Raw genomic sequence first — 20,369 nt, 5'->3', positions numbered from 1 at the left:
ATGATATATCGCTAGGAAATTAGATAAGACTTTACTGCATGATATGTTAACTACGTAGTTAATATCCTATACATTCTGGTTAGAATATTTACCTTTTAAAATCGGCTTAACAAGAACAGCTTTCTAAATGACTAAAAAAACGATTGACTAAAGCTCTAAGTGCAATAAGCAAGGATAGTTTTATATATCTTAATGCTTTAGCACCATCTAGTGGTATACAATCAGCTCTGCCTCAGTCAATTATGCAATTTGGTTATGAGGTCATTCTGACAGCCTATCCATGATCAATAAATCAGTCAATATATCCACTCCGGCTACATTAAACCACTCTATCTGCTGCTCCATCGACCAGAGAACATAAATCCAGACAATTGGACACAGAGGACATTTACTCTTCATCTCATGAGTCCTCTGATATCCTACCCTGACTGCCTTTGAGAGAAATGACTCCACTGAAGAATGGAAGATAAAGCAAATCAATCACGTACATGGACTCTATTGTCACATTCAGGCTCTGTGACGTCAGCTGCCTATAAACCTGAGGTGAAACCAGTTACTGCTCATAGGAGAGCTAAAATATAGAAGTGAGGACTACATATATTTAGGGATGTGGTGCATTTAAAGTCCATTGGGCAGCCAAGTGGGGACTTTAACAGGAACCTGCAGTTGCTTAGAGACAAGACACAGATAGAACCATCAAGAGACAGGGAGAGGGAGGGACTGAAAAAAACAAGCAGTTTACTGGGAATTGCATATTCATTACAATCAATGAGCAACACTCACCCTTAATGGACAATAGACAAATCTTATTTACAGCATATGTTACTTGAGATGTACAGTAGTCTTTTGGGTTGATTATATTACATTAGTTACTAAGCAACAACTGAGTAGGAGTGCGTTCATCACGATTAAATCAAGACAGGAAGTGATTCTTATCATATGGCTATTTTGATAATGAACTGTACAATACATACATACATGAGAAAGCCAGTTGGCTCAACAGTGTTTCTAGGACTTGATAAGGGAATACAAAAAAGACACATGTTGAATGTCAGACCTGCTGCTGATGGTTGTACAGTTCAGGAAGTGAACATCCTTTCATTGCCACAAACACCTCAGCAGGGTAAACAAACAAGCCTCAGTCAGCAGCAGCCAGCAGAAACAAGGACATCAAATCAAGAAACTCAGTTGTTATTTAGCAAAAAATGAAAACATCTACAATTAAAATCTTTATTACAGTATACTGTTCAAGTAAAATAAAATGTACAATTCTAGAGTTGCAGCATATAAACAAAACATGAACATTCAAAAGTAAAAGTGCACTTGCAGAAGGAGACAGACTTTCCACCAATGCCAATATTTTATGAAAACTAAATAAATCTTTGACCACCTGTCTCTTGATATCCTACACTATCTTATGTTTGCACAACCCGCTTTCTCCCTTCAGTGTGCTGGCTCACTTGGGCTTATAACGCATATGGTTGGTCTGGGAGGACATATGCTAACAGTTGAGGAGAAGACGTGAGAAATATTTTCGTTTTGATCTCCTCTTGGCCGGGTCAGCGGTTCAGACAGAAGCAGTGCATTTGACTCAACAGTTGGGCGGGATGTTTTTAAGTTATCGACTGGCAACCTCCTCCCGCAGCACCACAAACCATGCTGTCAGTGCTGCAAAGAGGAAACCATGCTTCAGGGGGAATTCCCTGCTTCCCTTCGGGGCAGCACAGGGTCTGTTCTAAAGAGAAATCACCATCTGGGACGGCTGAGAAACTCAAAGACATTTTGTTTACACGAACCAATTTGCTTCTCTGCTTGACAAAGAAAAGTGAAAACTACTTAACAAGCAGCATCCTGATTTGTATCATGGCGCTCTTGCAACCTTGTATTAAACATAGTCCAGTCTGTACGAGGGAACTGAGTGGGCAGAGTGAACGTTTCCCCAAACATGTCACTGAGGCAAACCAACTGTGGTTTCCTGTGACGTGACACAGAATGTGCAACGTGAATAGAAAGGAAAGAAAATGGAGAAAAATCCCAGCAGGGTGAGTCAAAGGCATTGTTAGTTTTTCAAAAAATGATGACCCTTTCTTAATCTTACACCGGGATAGGACCAGAGACGCTGGGAATTTATCACGGGATAAATCTGAGGCTGCAGACTTTGGGAACTTTGGAGTTAAATCAAGAGCAAAACCTCTCTTTTGTGCTTTAAACCTGAGCCACAGGAGTGTGTGGAGTGATGGGAGGCTTCCCCTCCACAGTTTACTGACGTGGTGAGTAGGGGAAATATACTGTAGACCCACAATATCAAGTGTATTACTATGGCCAACTCTATGTCACAATAGTGCATTTTAATGTGAATCAAAATGTCAAATGACTCAACGTAAAACACGCAGGGCTCTAAATCTGGGTCTGTATGACTTTACATTTTTAATTACCATGTTTGAGCTCAACTGTTTCCATTTGGATCAGAAAAAGCTGCAGACACAGTCACAAGGGATGCATCTGTTTTTCAATATCTACATTCATTCTTAATCAAAATCTGTGCAGTTTAACTTTTTAAGAGTATGTGTTTGGACTGTTACTCACATCACCATCAATCACAGGCCGAACATTACAGTTCAATAACAACAAATAAAAATCAACAGGTGACTTTACCAATATAAAAACTCTTAAGATGTTATAATGAATCAATTCCAGATATGTTGAACAATGAGTATGCAAAATAGATCACCAATAATATTTTAGAAACAATGATATGCAATGGTATGAAGCATGTCGGTGTTACTAAAACCAGAATGAAAAACACACAGATAAACAGCAGGGCAGCCGACACACAACCCTCGACTCGTCCTTCTCTGGTAAGTCACAGGGAAACCATGTTTTTCTCTTCTTTGTGATCTTATCGTCTTCACACTGAGGGGTTTCCCTGCGCAGACACAAGGGCACAGCTGGCCCCCCTCAGGTTAGAAGTAGAGAGTCTTACCAGAGGTCAGGGGTTGCCAGGTGATGCATGGTGTGTGAGACTGCAGAGAGAAGGGTCACACACACCAAAAACCACCTGGAGAAGAGAGCACAAGAAGGTGAGACTGCAGGTTAAAAAAGAGTTTAGATCAAGTCTCTAATTTAAAAGGTCCTGCCGTCTGAGTTGACCATGCCACTGACCTGTAGGGGGGGTGCTGTCTGTGTGGGCCTGTGGGCTGAGGGGAGGGCCCCGAGCCCTAGCAATTACACTGCTGTTTGACGGGTGTGGCGGTGCCTCTCGGCTGCCGCAGCTGCCTCAACGAAGCGTCTCCGTACTGGATCCCTGAGCCCATCCTCTCCGGGTCCAACTCGCCTGGGAAATGAACGTAAAGGTGTAGAGCAGAATGAAGACGGATCAACGTGGCTTCGTGCCAGCTCACAGATCTTAAGAAGTTATGACTCAGCATACCTGACTCTATCTTGTTGAGGATGATGCGAGCGCACTTCAGGAAACCCTCCTCGACATTCTCCCCTGTCAGAGCACTGGTCTCCAGGAATATCAGCTCTAAAAAAAGAGTCAAACTGAAATTAACCCTTTGTGGCCGTCCAACAACCAATCAAGAAGCAGCTTACCAGTAGATTCCACCGGGTCCGTCTGCGCTGCGTTACGGCTGTGCCGCGGCGTTCGCAAAGGTCGCGGCCATTTTAGTCAATGGGTGCTATTCCACCAGGCGCGCCGCGTTACGGCTCAGAAGCGTCCCAGAAGCGTCCCGGCGCTGGGCTCCGCTCAAAATAGGATTCAAGTCTATTTTGCATAGCGCCGGGCAGGAAGTGGACCGGTCAGAGCATCCGGCCCATCCCCAAAATAAACTAATTTTGCAGACCCTATCCCTCCGTAGTCTTTCAAGTAGGAGGAGAAATGCCAGCGTTCTCCTCCGGTTTACAGGCACTGTGTAAATGATATATAGAATAATTATGATGATGAATGCATTTTTTACCACTAAAACACAGCAACACATCTTTGATTCATGTCGTTTATAATTGGAATATTACAATTATTATTAACTTTGTCTGTACAAAGTAGCCTGTCCAGGAAATATGCCCAAATCAACCAAAACTGCGAGCTGGCAGGCAAGACGCTCCGCTTCTGAAATGCTTCTGAAACGCGCCCGGTAGGGTATGACGCCGGAGGAGGCCGGCACAAAACCGCGACGCAGACGAACCCGGTGGAATCGAGGGGTCACATTCATGTCTCTCAAAAAAAAAAAAAGAGGATAATGTTGGGGTATTTCCAAAATCTTGTTTTGTTAGGTCGCAGTGACCTTGACCATCGACCACTACATTCTAATCCAGTCTTCCTAATATCCAGATTGATGTAAAAATATATATCAATTGGGATATTAATGCCAAATTGAAGAACTTTCGACAAATCACTTTCACAAGAGTGGGACATACGGACGACCCAAAAACATAAACTCTACGACCAAGGCTGTCACCAGTGTAGTGGCATACAAAACACACCCTCAAGGTGAAGATGAACAGAAAGAGTCAAAAGGACTGAAGGACAAGCGAAGAACAAGGCTGGCCGGGCACAACTTGTGAACAGCACGCATACAGATGAATAAAGACGATAACACAAACAGCAGGACACCGGAAAGTGAGAAAGATTTAACATTAGTTACCATTCTCCTGAGCGAAGCGCGACGCCTCCAGGAAGGTCACCTCCCGGTCTGCGTCCAGGTCCTTCTTGTTTCCACACAGGATGATGACGATGTTGGGGCTGGCCAGGGTCCGTGCGTCTGTCAGCCAGTTGGTCAGGGCATTGTACGTCTCCCGACTGTAGGACAGGACAGGGCAAACAGTGGTAAAGTGACTTTGAGTCCCAGAAAATAACTATACAAATATCATTTATTATTATAAGTTCAAATTATTTTCCCTATCAGCATCACCTGAAATGTCCAAATGAGCTCCATAGCTTCTTTTATATATATAATATATATATATATATATATATATATATATATAATATATACATATAGTACTTTTTAATGTTATTTAATTTCTATTCAGAAATATTTTGGACTGTTTATTTCTAGTGTCTTAATTGTACATTGCCTTGTTTTGCATGCTGCTGCAACACAAACATTTCCCAAATTGGGATCAATAAAGTACTTATGACAGGATATTGTATATGTAGGCTTTTAAAGTACTATTAACTCTTTGTGAATAATATTGCATTTACATTTATCAAATTAAACTAATAAATAACTTCAACTTTTTTAATCAAATAGTAGCCTGAAAACATACAGCAAGTTATTTCCATTCAATGACTAAATCTTGATTAAATATCACAAGGACTGGGTCTTTAAAGTATTTATCAATATGAGCAATATATAGTGAAATATTTATCAGGGCAGCAATATATTTTCCTCAAAAACAAAGTGCATAACTAACCAAACAAATCCAACTGTTAAGTCTTTACTTGGATTTCTGTCTGTATTTGTGCTTCCCCTCAAAAAATTACATGTTTGGGTTGCTGGTAACAAAGAGAAAAACAAACTTTGAAACATGATACTATTTAGAGCAATTTCATATGCAAAGAAACTTGCTTGAAAAAAAAATAGTATTAGTAGTTTAATAGTATTCCTATTGTTTTAAAGTATTAAGTCTGCTTTGTTCCCTGCTGCCCACTGGATGAGATTAATTATTACATAGAGCAGTCTGTTGGGCAGTGACGACCATCACGCAGCCTTCATGGAAACTTCTTGGGGTTAAAGCAACCGGTCACCATGGAGACCGGTCCCGGGTGTCCATGGTAACATGAGGCCAGTGAGGTCAGTAGAATGATGTCTAACAGCTGCTTTAACAGAGTGACGTCACTCCAGAATCACACGCAGCAGCAGCAGCAGCAGCAGCTTCAGACTACTCTCCTGTCCATCTTCCTGCTAATCTCCTCCCTGTGAGATGTGATGAATGTCTCCATCTCCCACTCACACTCTTGTTTTCCATCTCCTCCTCCGCATGCAGTTTTCTCCCCCCTATTTTTTCCTCAGATGACACTCAGTGATGGACCTTAGCTTTCCCGCCTGCTGCTGTCAGCCTTTATATTACAGCTGCTGCCACTCTCCCTCCACAAGAGCCCGTACACTCTCCCAAACTGCATTACATTCTTGTCTCTCTGCATTACCGCACTCACTTCATATTGTTTTCATAACCCCTCTATCGCTACACAGAGCTTACGAAATACACACCAGTGAGTGGGATCTGGTATTCATATTGTGTACGACGTGGAAAACGCTTCACTCGAAACAACAATAATAGGCACTCGTAAAAAAGTGAAATACCATTTACAGTTAAGCTTCATGGGTCAGTGAATTTAGATTACAAGTCTAGCCACATCCAATTTCAACACCTCAAAATATCATTGCTGTAAATAGCTACTACAATGTTGTGTTTTCTGTTTTTAAAGTTACTTTTGAATAATTATGTATATGCACTTGCAGGAACCTATGCTTGTGTCTATATCCAACTATATGAGATTTACATATGTTTGTTAATGTTTATTCTGTTACGCAAATGTGTAGTGGAATTAGTTAGTGGAAAGTTAGAAGGACAGTTAGTATAAAGATTGTTTACCTGGTAATATCATAAACCAGGAGCGCTCCAGCTGCTCCTCTGTAGTAGCTGCGCGTAACAGAACTGTGAAGAGAATACAGAATAGCAAAATATGAACAACTTATATATCAGATAGTTGAATTGGGCTGGGGAAGGTGAAGGGAAAGCTATCCCTCGCTTTGAACCAAATCATCATTCAAGGACATCATTTCTTCTGTGGAGCTGCTCAGAGTCTGTGACATCTCAACATAAAACTGCGGGTAAGTGTTTACAGTTGGACGTTGCCCAACAACAGCATGTGGCTCATGTTGTATTTCTAAAAGGTTTGCCAAACCCTAAGCGGGAAATATCGCAGACAGTTACCGGAATCGCTCCTGCCCGGCAGTGTCCCAGATCTGCAGTTTGACCGTCTTTCCGGCAACATTGACGACTCTGGAACCAAACTCAACGCCGATGGTGTGGTTTGAGTCCTGCTTAACTGAAACAGGAAAAATAAGAGAGTGAAAAGCAAGACAACGTGACATTATAATACAGCATAGGTGTTGCGTATTATGCCATTATGTATTTTTCCTGGCAAAGTGATTTGAAAAGAAGCCATTTCTCATTTGAGCTGTGTGTACAAAACGATACATCGTCTTTAATATGTTGAGCTCTGTGCTTGTTTGAAAACCCTAAGCTCTCGTTTTCATATGTTTACATGAGATGAACACTGTCTCAACCCGCCCTCCCTTTCTCTCTCCGGTGACAGCACAGGGACTTGACACATCTTTAATCCAATTAAAACAAGCGTGTGAGTGAAACACGTTTTAATTATGGGACATGCTAAGTGGCTTGGTTATTTGCTTATCAAAAATCTTAACCGTTCTGAAGTTTAAAATAAAGTCAAATGTTTTGTTTTGACAGATAGTGTGGATTATAGGTTTATAACAGACAGTTGAACAATGTACCGCATTCTGACAGCTCGAGAAGAGTAGATTATTTTAAGCCATTGTTAATTGGGGTGATTTATTAGAATTTACTATATATAAAAAAAAAAACAGACATAAATAATAACGACAGAAGCCATCAGATATGTATTGAGTAAATAGAAAACCTGATCGGAATTGAAGATGTGAGTTTAAATCAAAAATAAATTGCTTATGCCGAGTAAAACAGTTACATTACTACTACTGTGTTAGGATTCTGTAAAAGCAATTTATTAAATCATATAATTTTGGTTTGCACATGGTAGACAATGAATAACATTTCTGAACATTTATCAAATCCACAATACTAATTGTGACGAAGTAAAGTTTGTGTAGCACATTTATGTATTCACTCTAATACACACCGGATAGGAATAATAGGCTTTAATGAGGTCAAACTTACACTTGTTCTCAATGAACTGGTGGAGGAGGCAGGATTTCCCCGTCCCAGCACTGCCAATTACCAGGAACTTAAAGAGGAAATCTGCAAGAGAGAAAGAGAAGGCAAAGCTCAATGCAACACCGACGTCAGAGGAGAATCTGAACCCGCTGCCCTGTGCACTTCTAATCCCATTGGGTTTCTACCTGCACAGTATCCGACAACCCCAAATGAGCCTTCTAATCGCAGAGCCTCGCATGTAATCAGTATTACCTACTGCTTATGATTCTGATTGAATGGGCCTGTTTAACTCAGGTGGAAAACGACTGTGTTTGAAGCCTCGAACACTTAATAATACATGTCATTAGAGCAGAGCCAAAGCTTTTAAGTTACTGAACAAGGTAAAGGGACTTGGAGAGGGATCGAATGACCGCGGCCAGCTGGCTGTACAGATGTTGTTGTGGAGAGTGGACTCTTGCTCTGGAGAGTACAACCCAACCCACGCGTGATCCAGAGCCCAAATGACTCGGGGCCCCTGACATGCAAAGCCAGCCAGAGGACAGACTGCCTTTGTGTGCTGTGATCAAAGATAGTGCAGGGGACATTTACATATACGGAGTTATGAAACAATGTGGTGATTGAGGAAAATGTATGTGACTGAATCATAACTCTGTGTCTGTGAGTAATGCATAGAAAGGTAGTAAAAGTAGGACAGGAAATCCGAGGGCAGGGAGTATTCCTCAGACTAAGAGTGAAATCACAATTTTAAATTACACATTCCTTCCTGAGAGCCTGCTTAAACTGGATTTAAAGAGATGCACATTTGGTTCAATCTTAAGCGCTTCCTCTGCAGGCAAAACTGCTGGTGGCCTTGCCAATGATTAGTGACACCTGTTAAGATTACCAGTCAGGTAAACATCCTGTAAGTATTCAGCCCGACCCAAGGCCAACAGAAACAGATGAGCATATGAAACTGGCCTTTAGTTCCTGTCAGGCATTTAAATGTGGTATGTGAGTGTGCTTAGAGCGACCTTCATCGAATGACACAAACCACCACCAGCTCAGTTTATGGTACACCTTTGTTTAGTGAGGCGGGTGTTTCCTTAAGCAACACAAGCTAGAGGTCGTACTCACGGTAACAGGACTGCTAAAGCAAAGCAAAGAGAAGCCAAACAGCTTTTCCTCAACGTTACAAACACACATCGTGACTGGTCGTGAAAGCAGGACTGACAGATCAAAAGCTAATAGCTCCTTTTTAAAAGCTTGCCTCAGCTTTTCAGCGTCTTCCCAGACATCCCATATTCCCATGCGAGATCTGCGTACAACGATCAAGCTGTCAATATGTCAAAGCAATGGGGAGAGAAGAATGCAGCACTAGCCTCTCAGCAGCAGCCTTTTAGGCAATTGCATTCTTTAAACATCAATATTAAATAGCCCCCGGGAGAACTGACTAACACTGTTATCTGCATTCGCTCACACAGTGACAACACTTAACAATCTTGGGGCCCAGATCTATCCGAGGTTTATGCCTGATGATGTGTCCTCTGATCGAAGGACAAAGTGCACAGGGAATTTGAACTTTAAGTTACATGAGATGTTTGTCTTATTGCACAAGACAGAAGGAAAGTATGTCAACTGGAAACTATATATTTATAAATAATTAAACGTGATGAAAAAGTCAAATTCTAACAAAAGTCTAAATCAATGGCAAGGAACATTAATGTCTGTTTTTATTCTTTAAATTCAGCATGGACACTTTCCAATATTACATACAAGGGCCATTAACGAAAAGGATTATTGATCAAATAACCTATATTGAACACGTATCAGCATTAGTTGAAGCTGTATGGACTATAGAAATAGGTTATCCAAGTTGTCCATCAACAATTAACAAATAATAACTTATTTTCTAGTATAGTTTCCTTTGAAAGTAGAATCAGTCTAATTAAAATGACTAACTGTATTTTAAGCCACATTATAATATTTTTCCATCTATATATACCAAATTCTGCAACTACACAGTTTAAACTAATGAAAGAGTGCCATATGGACCAAAGACCAAATAGATTTTAACAATTTCATGAATTCCATCTTGGCCCATTTACCCTGGCCATGTACAAAGTGTATTCATATTGATGACCCAGTTCCACTACTGGCCCTTACGGAGAGGAGACAGCACAGGAGTGAGGAAGAAATCAATAAAAGGCTATTACAGCTACAATTACCGCTGCACTTTTACCTAAATACTGCCCACTGGGATAACGTTTCATCAAGGATTGAAGGAGACAGGGTACCAGTAGAAGCAGATGGAGATTGTGTGTGTGCAAGTGAGAGTGCTATAAGAGAAGATGATGGTGGGCCATTTCAAAATAACTGGGTCTACAGTGTCATGCCAATTGTACTATTGATTCTATCAGGCAAGTGTCATGTTGAATGCATGTATGCAGAATAATTGATGAGTAGTACTGGTGGCCTGTCATAATGTCAATGTTTACAGACATGTGATACCTTCTACTACCTTCTCTCAGCTTTATCTTGTGATGTATAGTCTAAAGCGTCTGAATACAGATGCGCAGTTCCTTGGATTCACGATGTAAACAGACACACCTAAAAGCTGCTGCTCCACAGGTAACTGAGGGGTGATCAGCCGCAGTTAACTTCCTCATAGGCCTTGTAGCTCAGAGCTAACTTGCCCCAAAAGTACACATCACCTGAGACTGAATGCAATAATCTTGCTGCCCCTGCTGCAATTTCAATTCGCTTACCCCAGAGTCTTAAAATATATGTTGTATGTGTCAACATGTATGAAGCTCTGAGTCTGAAGTTTGTCCAACTTTCACCTGTAAATGTATCACCATTTGTTTTTATCATTACTGTATAAGGAAGAAATGCACTCCGCTATCGTAAGACAGAGGTGCCAGTTAATATAATACACCTAACGTTAAAGTAAACCAGTTTCTTTGAATTAAATGTAAGCAGCAAACGTAACTATCAATATCAAAACCAAAAGACACGGTGAGCTGGCAGCCCGCAGCTAACCTTATAGCTAGCTAACTAGCATTGTTGCTAAGAGCCAGTCTGTCTCATCACACCAGAGCAGTGACGGCTAGCCATCATGAAAATACTGCCTGTCGCCCCGCACACACATACCGTATGTCTCAGACATGTTGACCCTCGGTGTTTGAAGGGCTCAATCGGGTATTTTTTACTGTTCTCTTGGTGTTGTGACAGCTGTTTGCTCGCTGGGTGCACACCTCTTCAGGGTGTTTATCTACGATGCTAGAGGTTTCCTTCCTAGCTTATTTTCTTCGTCCACAACCAAACACGGCAGCTGCGTGCTACGTCATTGTGTTGCCTTCGCTTGTAGTTGGCCATATAGGAATTCTGCTAAGGGAAAAAAAAAAAACCGACAGTGTTCAGAAAAAAGTTAGGTTAAGAATAACAGAAATATAATGACTTGTGGTCTGTTAATCCCTCACATGTTATGTATGTGTCCAAAATCCTGTTAATACCCTTGTAGTTCACATTGGAAGTGTAATAACATTGGCTTATTTATGTATAATTCACATTTGTGTCATTCAATGTGTCAACAGTTCGTTTACGCCACTTTCAAACTCAAGTAAAAGATACCATGAGCCACAGTTTTAGTCTTGATTTATCTGTAATTCTTTAATATTCGCAAGAATTATATTTCAGTGCTGACAAGAACATGCTTACTTGCAGAACTCGAATGCAGCATCAGCATTGCCATTCTAACAACATTTAGCTAAATACGGGTGTTTCTAAATATCTATGAAAGCAGTAATTGTCTTTATTCTATATTCTTTTGTATAAATAGTCTATACTTTATTCATAATTATTTGATTGGTTAATTTGTATGATAGTCTAAAACGCAGCAATATTGATACTATGTTGTATGTGCCACCACAAGGCACAAGGTGGCAGGCAAACATAAGGGGACTTTAGACCTGAACTTTTCTAGAGATAGCACTCAAAAGTGTTAAACCATGTTAGATACTGAAGCTTTATCGTAACATGATATGAACTTTTCTGAAAATATGGTTTCATTTGATTATGAATACATTTTTATGATAGTATTTATTATTGCTTTATTCCTTTTTTAGTTGTAATATTTTATTAAGTTGCACTGTTGTACAGACATCTTTTACGAAACACCATATATGTTACCCATTCTAATTGCATTATAATAATGACCATTAAGCCCCAAAACAGCCCCCACCCCAAATAAAAGCAATCAAACATGTATAGTTTCAGAACTATGGCAAGGGAGTTATGCATAAATGTGGTAAACAGATGACAACTGTCCACTTTAAATAATTGATCAAAGTAATGTATATAAAAGGTTTAAGAGGAATGTCTGTTTCTTATTCTTTGCTTTGAATCCATCACCATTCCACACACACACACACACACACACACACACACACACACACACACACACACACACACACACACACACACACACACACACACACACACACACACACACACACACACACACACACACACACACCGCCCAGGGCTTGGAGTGCACGGCCGCCCAAGGGCAACAGGTGATAAATTACAGAGCCTTCCACTATGTTTCTATCTCTCCCAGTTCCTCCCCGCCTTTGTTCGGCTTTGGCAGATCCTCTCATCCTCCCCAGTCTTGTTAAAAGCTCTTTTCACTAAGATTAAAGACAGAAGGAAACACAAGGCTCAGCGTCGTGTGGGGGCACGGATGTTTTCTTAAGGTGGGCTACAAGAAAGGCTGGCCTCAAAGGTGTGCAGCAGGCAGAAAGAAAATAGCCATTTGGTGCTCTGCTTACCTTTGTGGGTCTCTCAGTGTTTGTTGTGTATCTTTCTTGTCCTCTTTCTTTTACTATCGTCCATTGCAGGAGTCAACATTAGAGCAGATATTTGTTTGGACTGCAGGACAGAAAAGGCACTTGTCTGCATGTGCCTGTTATTTTGTGGTTCAGAAATGTTGACCTTAGACTATCCTGTCCCTAACAGTTAAGAATAAAGCAGTGAGGCTTGCTGGATTTAGTTAGAGATGTTAAGCAGATATTAGCTAAAGGGAAGGGAGGCCTTTAATGTCGTATCCAGACGGTTTCAATCCAAGATGAAACCAAATGTGTTAATGATGAGCACATTGGGGAAGGCCCATTCAAACCCTACAATATTCACAATGTTTACGACAAACAATGAGTAATTTTCCAGAGGGTATTTTCAGTGAATCACTTCTTGAGACAGGTGGCCTTCGTGGTTGGCTGTCATCACTGTAAATAGGAAGGTGTTTCATGAATAATGGGCCATACAGTAAAACAGAGGGATGCCAGGTGACGTGCTGTTTTATATACAGACACAAAGGCATTCTATGAAGTAAGGGCTATTAAGATACACTGTGGTGTAAACATAGCCAAAAGGTATAAATGCATTAATGAGTTGAAACAAGTACAAGAATGTTCTATCTACTCAAACTGGCAGACTCAGTATAGAGACGCTTTCACTACGGCAACTGTAGTTTGAAAAATCACACATCTGAAACCCAACTGTCAAACAGTGAATTAGGCTCGCAGACAGAGGGTGATGTGTGTCTGAGTAGAGAGCGAACAGCTCAGATTTAAACTGGGGAGGTGTATTTATGTACATACCTACTCTGCACAGTAGCACTATTGCAATTGTTTGTTTGCATGCCAGAGCATCCACTTTAGTATCTATCTCACTTTTTTTAAAGCAGACACCCCGGGCTATTTCAATAACTTTATCAATGCCTCACATTAACAACGCAGGGGGGGATGTAGTCTTTGAAATAAATAACAGAACATCTCTTAAAATCATACTGAGGGTTACACAATAAGATAAGATCAAGATCTGGCATATCAAGTTCCTTTGAGTTATTCATAGTTGGTGTCTCTTTCATCGTCTAATTATTATCAACTGATGTAATGTCAGTTATAAATAATCTACACCCTACTGTACCAGATTTTATCTATGAAAATAAGACGCCTGGGATGTCTATCTTTTTATGCCCTCATCATATTGACAGCATGGTTTCTTTATGTTGTTTATTCCCATCAATTATCCAACCCATTATCCCATATCATTGAGGGTTGAGAATCCCAGCTGATTATTTCTTTTATTTAACATGTTTTTTTCCCCTAATGATTACCTCCTTTATATAAATATAGTTAAAATGTGTCTGCGTTCTGACACTTGTTAACGAAAGAGTAAGGCATATACATTTTCTTGGAGGAGTTCAATCCTAATATAGAGGCTCACAGAAGTCAACCATTTCCCGCATAATAATTCATTTTGACATGAAGGTAATATGCCAAAAGGCGACACATCGGAGAGGGTGCTGTGGAGAGATGAGCTAAAATAGAACGAAAGACATCACAAGCTACCCAGAGGCCCACAGAGCTATTGGTTTTCACTTGGCAGACAACGACATTCACTAACTATTAACTCATTAGTATTTTTGTATTGTGACTAGCGTGACTTTGTGGCACACAAGAAAATATGAATTCAACTTTTAGATTTATTACTGAAAGCAAGTAGACTCAACTGATTATGGTTACTCTGTAGGTGGTCGTGGATAGGTACTGAAGTGAAACTAGGTTCCAAAGAAACAGATAAATGTCAATGAGTTCAAGGGTCCAAGCAAACCCAAAACACCAACCAGCCACTCATCCTATAACAACCCCAGGTCTAGAAGCTAAGGTGATGCTTGAGGGTCAAAATGTAATGAAGCAAGGCCTGTAGACTAGATCAGGCAAGCCAATTTTACTGTTGCATTTACACATGGCTTACATTGCATGCCGAAACCTATATTCAATACACCCTTAGCAACAAGGCAGAGTTTTTTTTTTTTAAGTTCTGCCCACTCACTGAAAGCAGAGTTTTTCTCACTGTGCTGTTGGCAGCTCACTGATGCTGCTCAGTGCAGAGATGTTAAGGATCGCTGATTCATTTCAACAAGCTCTTGTTACTTGGGTTAACATGGATATCATGAGTAGATTCCGCTTTTCACACTGTCACACCACAGCCTAGAGCAGAAAAGGGGGCGGCCAAATGTTGTTTATGGTCAGCTGTTTGGACCCTGCAAGAAGGTTTCATGTCGTTTGTTTTTGCACTGCAGTTATAATGTGTTTACACATGTGATTGAAATGTATAAGAAATAGCATTTAAACTAGAATTGGTATTTTTCACGAATAAGAATTTGATCAACAATTTAATAAAAGCACAGATGTGTAAAAGTGAATTATCTCCTTTTATTGATAAATGTCACACTCATACAAACACAATATTTTCATTCTATTTCTCGACATAGCAATTGTTTTACGTCACAATAGAGGATTAGTCGGGGTGAGAGAAAGGGAACAATGATGAAAAGGGAATACAGCTTACATCCTGAAAGAAGACAATGGTACAATGTCTCACTCAGGATGTTACTGCTATAGGTTCCTATTGTTGGAAACATGCATTCTCCCCTGTTCATTTCACATGTTGCATTAGTTACTCGCGTAAAAGCTTGGAATCATTTGCCAATAGTATTGCTGAAATCATAACCGAAGAAAAGAAAACATTACCACATAATATTCAAATTAGTAACATGCAGTAACATGCAGTAATATGTTTCTGTCTTCTTCATGATCCCATTAAAATAATCAATCACAGTCTTTTGCCTCATGTTGTGACACAAATTGACATAAGGAACTTCTTATCATCTGCCCTCACTGGATGTAACTTGCTAAGGAATCTCTGCATGATGTCATTCTCAGTGTGTGGAATTCATACAGATCTGCTGTGAAGATTATCTTGCAGGTCCCAGGGGTAAAAAGTGAAAGGGTATAGCCAGAGGCTCTAAATCTCTCCTCTTCTGCAGCTGACTGTCAGACCTTGTTCTCCTTTTAACCCCAGCACTGCAAATAAGAATAACTCATATTTCTTAATTTAGGGGTATTCTGCAAATGTTATTGTGAGTTCATCTTTCAACACACGCTTAAGTGAAAAGACTCCTCCAGAAAACATCAAGGGTCACGCCAGACTGCATGTGTACAATGGCCTGTGCTTGCTTGGAAGAAAAGGCTCTTTCCTTTATATTGCATCTGTGTGTGTGCAGAGGAGGGAGGAAATCCCTGCTGCCCACAAAGGCTCATTACCTTCCATTCCTGAATACATATATATATAGTATCTGTGTGGAACAAAAACAAACAGCCTAATTATAAGTTACTCAATCTGTGCCTTTGATGTTATCTTTCCCTTTACCGGAATTGCTTTCTTTGCCACTAACTCTACTATCTCAGAGGTTATTTCTCACGTTCTCATATACCTCCCTCAGGCACAAACACATGCCAAACTCTTCCCTATCTATCCCCTCTTTCTTCTCACATCTGTCAGAAAGCCTGATAACAAATCTTCTGTCCATGAAGGTATAAAATCCCTAAATTATTTCACTCACTTATTTATGTAAAGAAAACTTGCATTGCCTTTTGGTCTAAGGTTAGCTAATATTATTTGTAAGAAATAAACAAAAATGATACACAAGTACCTGCAGGGAGGTACAATTTGAAGTAACTATTATTAAATGGATCGTAATCAGAGTGAACGCATTTTAAAGAAACTGGTTGATGGGAATATAATAAAACCCAGGAAAACAGGCCCCTCCTATGTCCGTGGAACTTGTCTGTCCAAAATTCAAAAGTATGTATTGAAACAGGAGCTCTTCATCAAGCTGCTGCAAGTTACTGCATGCCCTCGGCTGGCCCTGCAGCGGAGTGTCAGTGAGAGAAAACAGTCGCCTCCTGAGGATGATGTCAGAGGCCATGATGGATGACATCACTGACCGAACACCCATATCCACAAATCAAAGAAATGTCTGTGCACTTCTTCTCTGTGTATCAAAGACTTGGAAAATAGGACCCGCATGACTTATTATTGTAATTCTAAACAAATGCACGACTAAAATTGATAAAATCAGTAGACATGTGATTCTGAAGAATTAAAATAAAAATGAAACTAAACATGCAAAGTAAGGTTTAACACATTTTGCATGTAATTAGTACACATATAAATAGAAATAATTATCGGATTACAGAGAAAATCTGCAAATTAAATTTGTTCCAACTTTAAAATGTGAGGATTTGATGCTTTAAGTTTTTTATTGTTAAATATCTTTGGGTTTTGAACTGGGACCTAACATGCCTTTTGAATACTTTAAATTGGGTTATGGGATTTTCCTGGGCACAATTTTTACAACAAGATGAATAAAAAAATAATCATTGACTTGATTTCACCCTACATGTAATACATGTATTTGTGAACTTTAAAGAGGTGCTGTCAACGGCCTGAAACTGCTAATGTGTCCTAATTCCACCTCACAAAATCCCCTCTGTATTTGTAACAGGAGAGAGGGTCATTGACCTCAGTTAGGTGGGTTATGGCTAATGGGTGCACCCAAAGGCCCAGGTGTGCAACGCCTGGGCTTTGGTCGGAGCGCTCATGCAGGTGAGTGTGGCTCACCCTCACCCCCTCCCTGTCCTCCCTTAAGCTCCACTAATTGTGCTCTTATCCCACTTCCCCTCCGAAGATCCAAACACAAATTCAGCCCCCCCTCGTGCTGCCGATCTCTTTTACTCTTCTTCAGATGAATACTGTTTTATTGTAAAGCGGGTGTATGACAAACTGTATGAGATTGCTGCCAGTAGTCATATCAGATGAGTAGATCTAAATCTACAGCATATATACTGTACATATCAAATATGTATGTATAATTAATGAGGCTGTTTTCTATGATAACAAACATCTATTGCTTGTGCAAACATGATTTCAAAACAGGAGTGCAAATATGTTTGCTGTACAACAAAGCTAAAAAGGGGGTTTCATTATGGAACAACACATTTAGGAACTATAACTATAGCTTTTTTAAAGCTATTTTAGAGAGTTACAAGTATTATTGAGGATATTGATATTGATGATTGTATCCCATTAGTTTTATTGCAATTTTTCTGGAAGGTAAGTTAAATTGATAAAAATGTAGGATAGTACGTTTTCACTCATATTGTGCAAACTGTGTAGACTTGTCTGTGATGTCTGAATGAAAGAAAGGACCATTTCAAACAGTCTAGACAAAATGATACAAAACCATGGATCCCTTCTCCAAGGTCAGCTGAGGATAAAGACACCTTATTGTGGCGAGGTGGTGAGGATGTGTTTATCCTGTGCGTTTGAAGGAGTCCAGCTGCAGCTCTGTCCTTATGTCCTCTCACTTCCAATTGCTGTTCACCTCAAATGACAGGGTATGTGCAAACCTGTCTCTCATTCCCAGCAGAAGTGTGCCTCTGTGTATTTGCTGAACCTCTTCTCTTTAACCACCTTCTCATTGTCTTTTTGACTCACGTCCCTAATGCTAACACATGTGTCACCTTGACTTGATTAAAAGGCTAAACTTGGCTAAACTTCTCCAGCCTCAGCTTCTCGCCCCTGTCATTAGCCCTCCAATTTTCCTGAATAATTTCCAAAAGAGTTGTTTCCTTGAAGGGGTTAAAGCTGACCTGGCTGCCTCGAGGACCCTTAGTTAATAGAGTTACACCCTGGTCCAGCAGTGGGCTTTTAGAAGAGGAGGGTTAAATTAGCTGGACTCTGTGCTGAGTGGCTCGCCTCCAGGGGCCTGAATGGTGGCTGAACAGGACACAATGGAGCGCAGGGATTAACTTTTGTCGAAGTGACAACATTTTGAGGCTCAGTATAGGGGGTCAGAAGTCCTTTTGAGCTCACTTGGGAAAGTAGCAATTTAGTAGACCCCTTCTTTAGTTACTATGACAACACTGTCACACCCGAGTATAAACGTCAACTTGTTTTAATCCACTTAATCTGGCTATGATTTTACTATATCTGCACTACTTTCATCCACTTGTCCCACAGAGTTGAACAAACTTCATTTCTAATTAACCTGCTCATCCCTTGAGACAAAAGCAGCCCTTTAGGCAAAGAACACCCACTCCTTATCCCCACTCCCTATCCCCACTCCCCCTTTTAAAGGCAGAAACAATAACCTCTGCTGGGATCTCTCAGCAGGGGTCTTCGCGGTGCAGAGCTGCTGACCATGTTCCCGCGTCCAGCAGCTGAAGACATGAGAACCTTTTGGTGTTTCTCAGTTTAAAGTGTGACTTGAGCTTTACAGTAAACAATATGAGAACATATGGACAACATGTGGAGCGTATACCCCACAAGATACCCACTTCTTCGCATGCAAGTTTTCAACGAAAGCACAATTACTTTCCAGAGTAAATGTGGTATTGATTAGATGCCAAGCCAAATATCGCTCTGATGTTGTGATTGCAGTGGAAACTGTGATAGCTCTTCTCTTTGATCACCACACATGTAGCTAATAGCAACTGAACACACAGCATATGAAACTGATTACTCTTCAGTTAGTGGAACAAAGTCGCTCAGGTGGAAAATATCTGATCTAGGTGCAGCTCTTAGGTGAATGATGGCAAATTAAAGGAAAGTCTGAGGAAAGTTATCATCTTTCTCCATGTGTGGCTGAATGGAGGCTTATTTAGGGTTTGTTTGCCTGTAGCCATGCTGAATCAGCTTTTTCCTGACTCAGAACTGCAAGTGGCTGCCGGCCAGGACAGGCAACATATGACCTATCTTCCTCTACCTTCTCTAGACACACACTGACTCACACACACACAACTTCCACTACCTATCCACACACATAAAGGCTGGTTAGTTATCGCATGTGTACATGTGTGCATGTGTGTGCGTAATCCCGAAGCTCTTTCATTTCCTCTGTAATCTCTTAATCATAGAGCCCACCTGGGGGCTGTAACCTCTGCTCGCACAGCACTCACTTTCCATGATGTCACTTCCCCCTATCCCTCTCTCTTTTTCTATTTCTCTCTCTCTAACACGCACACACACGCACGCACACACACACACACACACACACACACACACACACACACACACACGCGCGCGCACACACACACACACACACACACACACACACACACACACACACACACACACACACACACACACACACACACACATACACACACACACACACACACACACACACACAAATTATTTAATCCACTTGATTAAGAACCTTTTCCATAAATTCTATACTAAGCTACGAGCAAAGCATTTCAGTGTGAAAGTTACATGTAACAGGTTTGGTTTTAAAATATACATTGTTTTTAAGGCGTGTAGTTAAAGTTCAGATAACAACAAGGCACGCCACTGAGGAGACCTGCCAAGAGTCCGAAATAGCCACAGGCTATTTTTAAGTGTTTGTTGTTTTGGATTTCAACAAAGAAGAGAAGGGCAGGAGAAACTCTGGAGGTTGACTCTGGGCTTCCACAGATTGTGTTTGTTATTGAGGTTATATCTTGATTCAGTAATGGACAATTTGTGGTATGCAAGGCTTT

General features: G+C 40.6%; 1 protein-coding gene across 1 annotated transcript; it reads right to left on the bottom strand.

Annotated features, from left to right (window-relative positions):
- Positions 1–718: 718 nt before the first annotated feature.
- Positions 719–11,262, bottom strand: rab4b (RAB4B, member RAS oncogene family). The gene is made up of 8 exons (XM_079677810.1): positions 11,071–11,262; positions 7,945–8,025; positions 6,940–7,054; positions 6,598–6,660; positions 4,644–4,798; positions 3,431–3,526; positions 3,163–3,334; positions 719–3,058 (listed from the first exon to the last, which is right to left on the bottom strand). The coding sequence occupies exons 1-7, from the start codon at positions 11,084–11,086 to the stop codon at positions 3,219–3,221; spliced, it is 642 nt and encodes a 213-aa protein (XP_079533936.1). The 5' UTR covers positions 11,087–11,262; the 3' UTR covers positions 719–3,058; positions 3,163–3,218.
- Between the last annotated feature and the right edge of the window lie 9,107 nt (positions 11,263–20,369).

The sequence above is a fragment of the Notothenia rossii genome, assembly GCF_949606895.1.
Source record: "Notothenia rossii genome assembly, chromosome: 4".
NCBI lineage: Eukaryota > Metazoa > Chordata > Actinopteri > Perciformes > Nototheniidae > Notothenia > Notothenia rossii.
The sequence above is the reverse complement of the archived record's forward strand: the minus strand, read 5'-3'. Positions and strand labels throughout refer to the sequence as shown.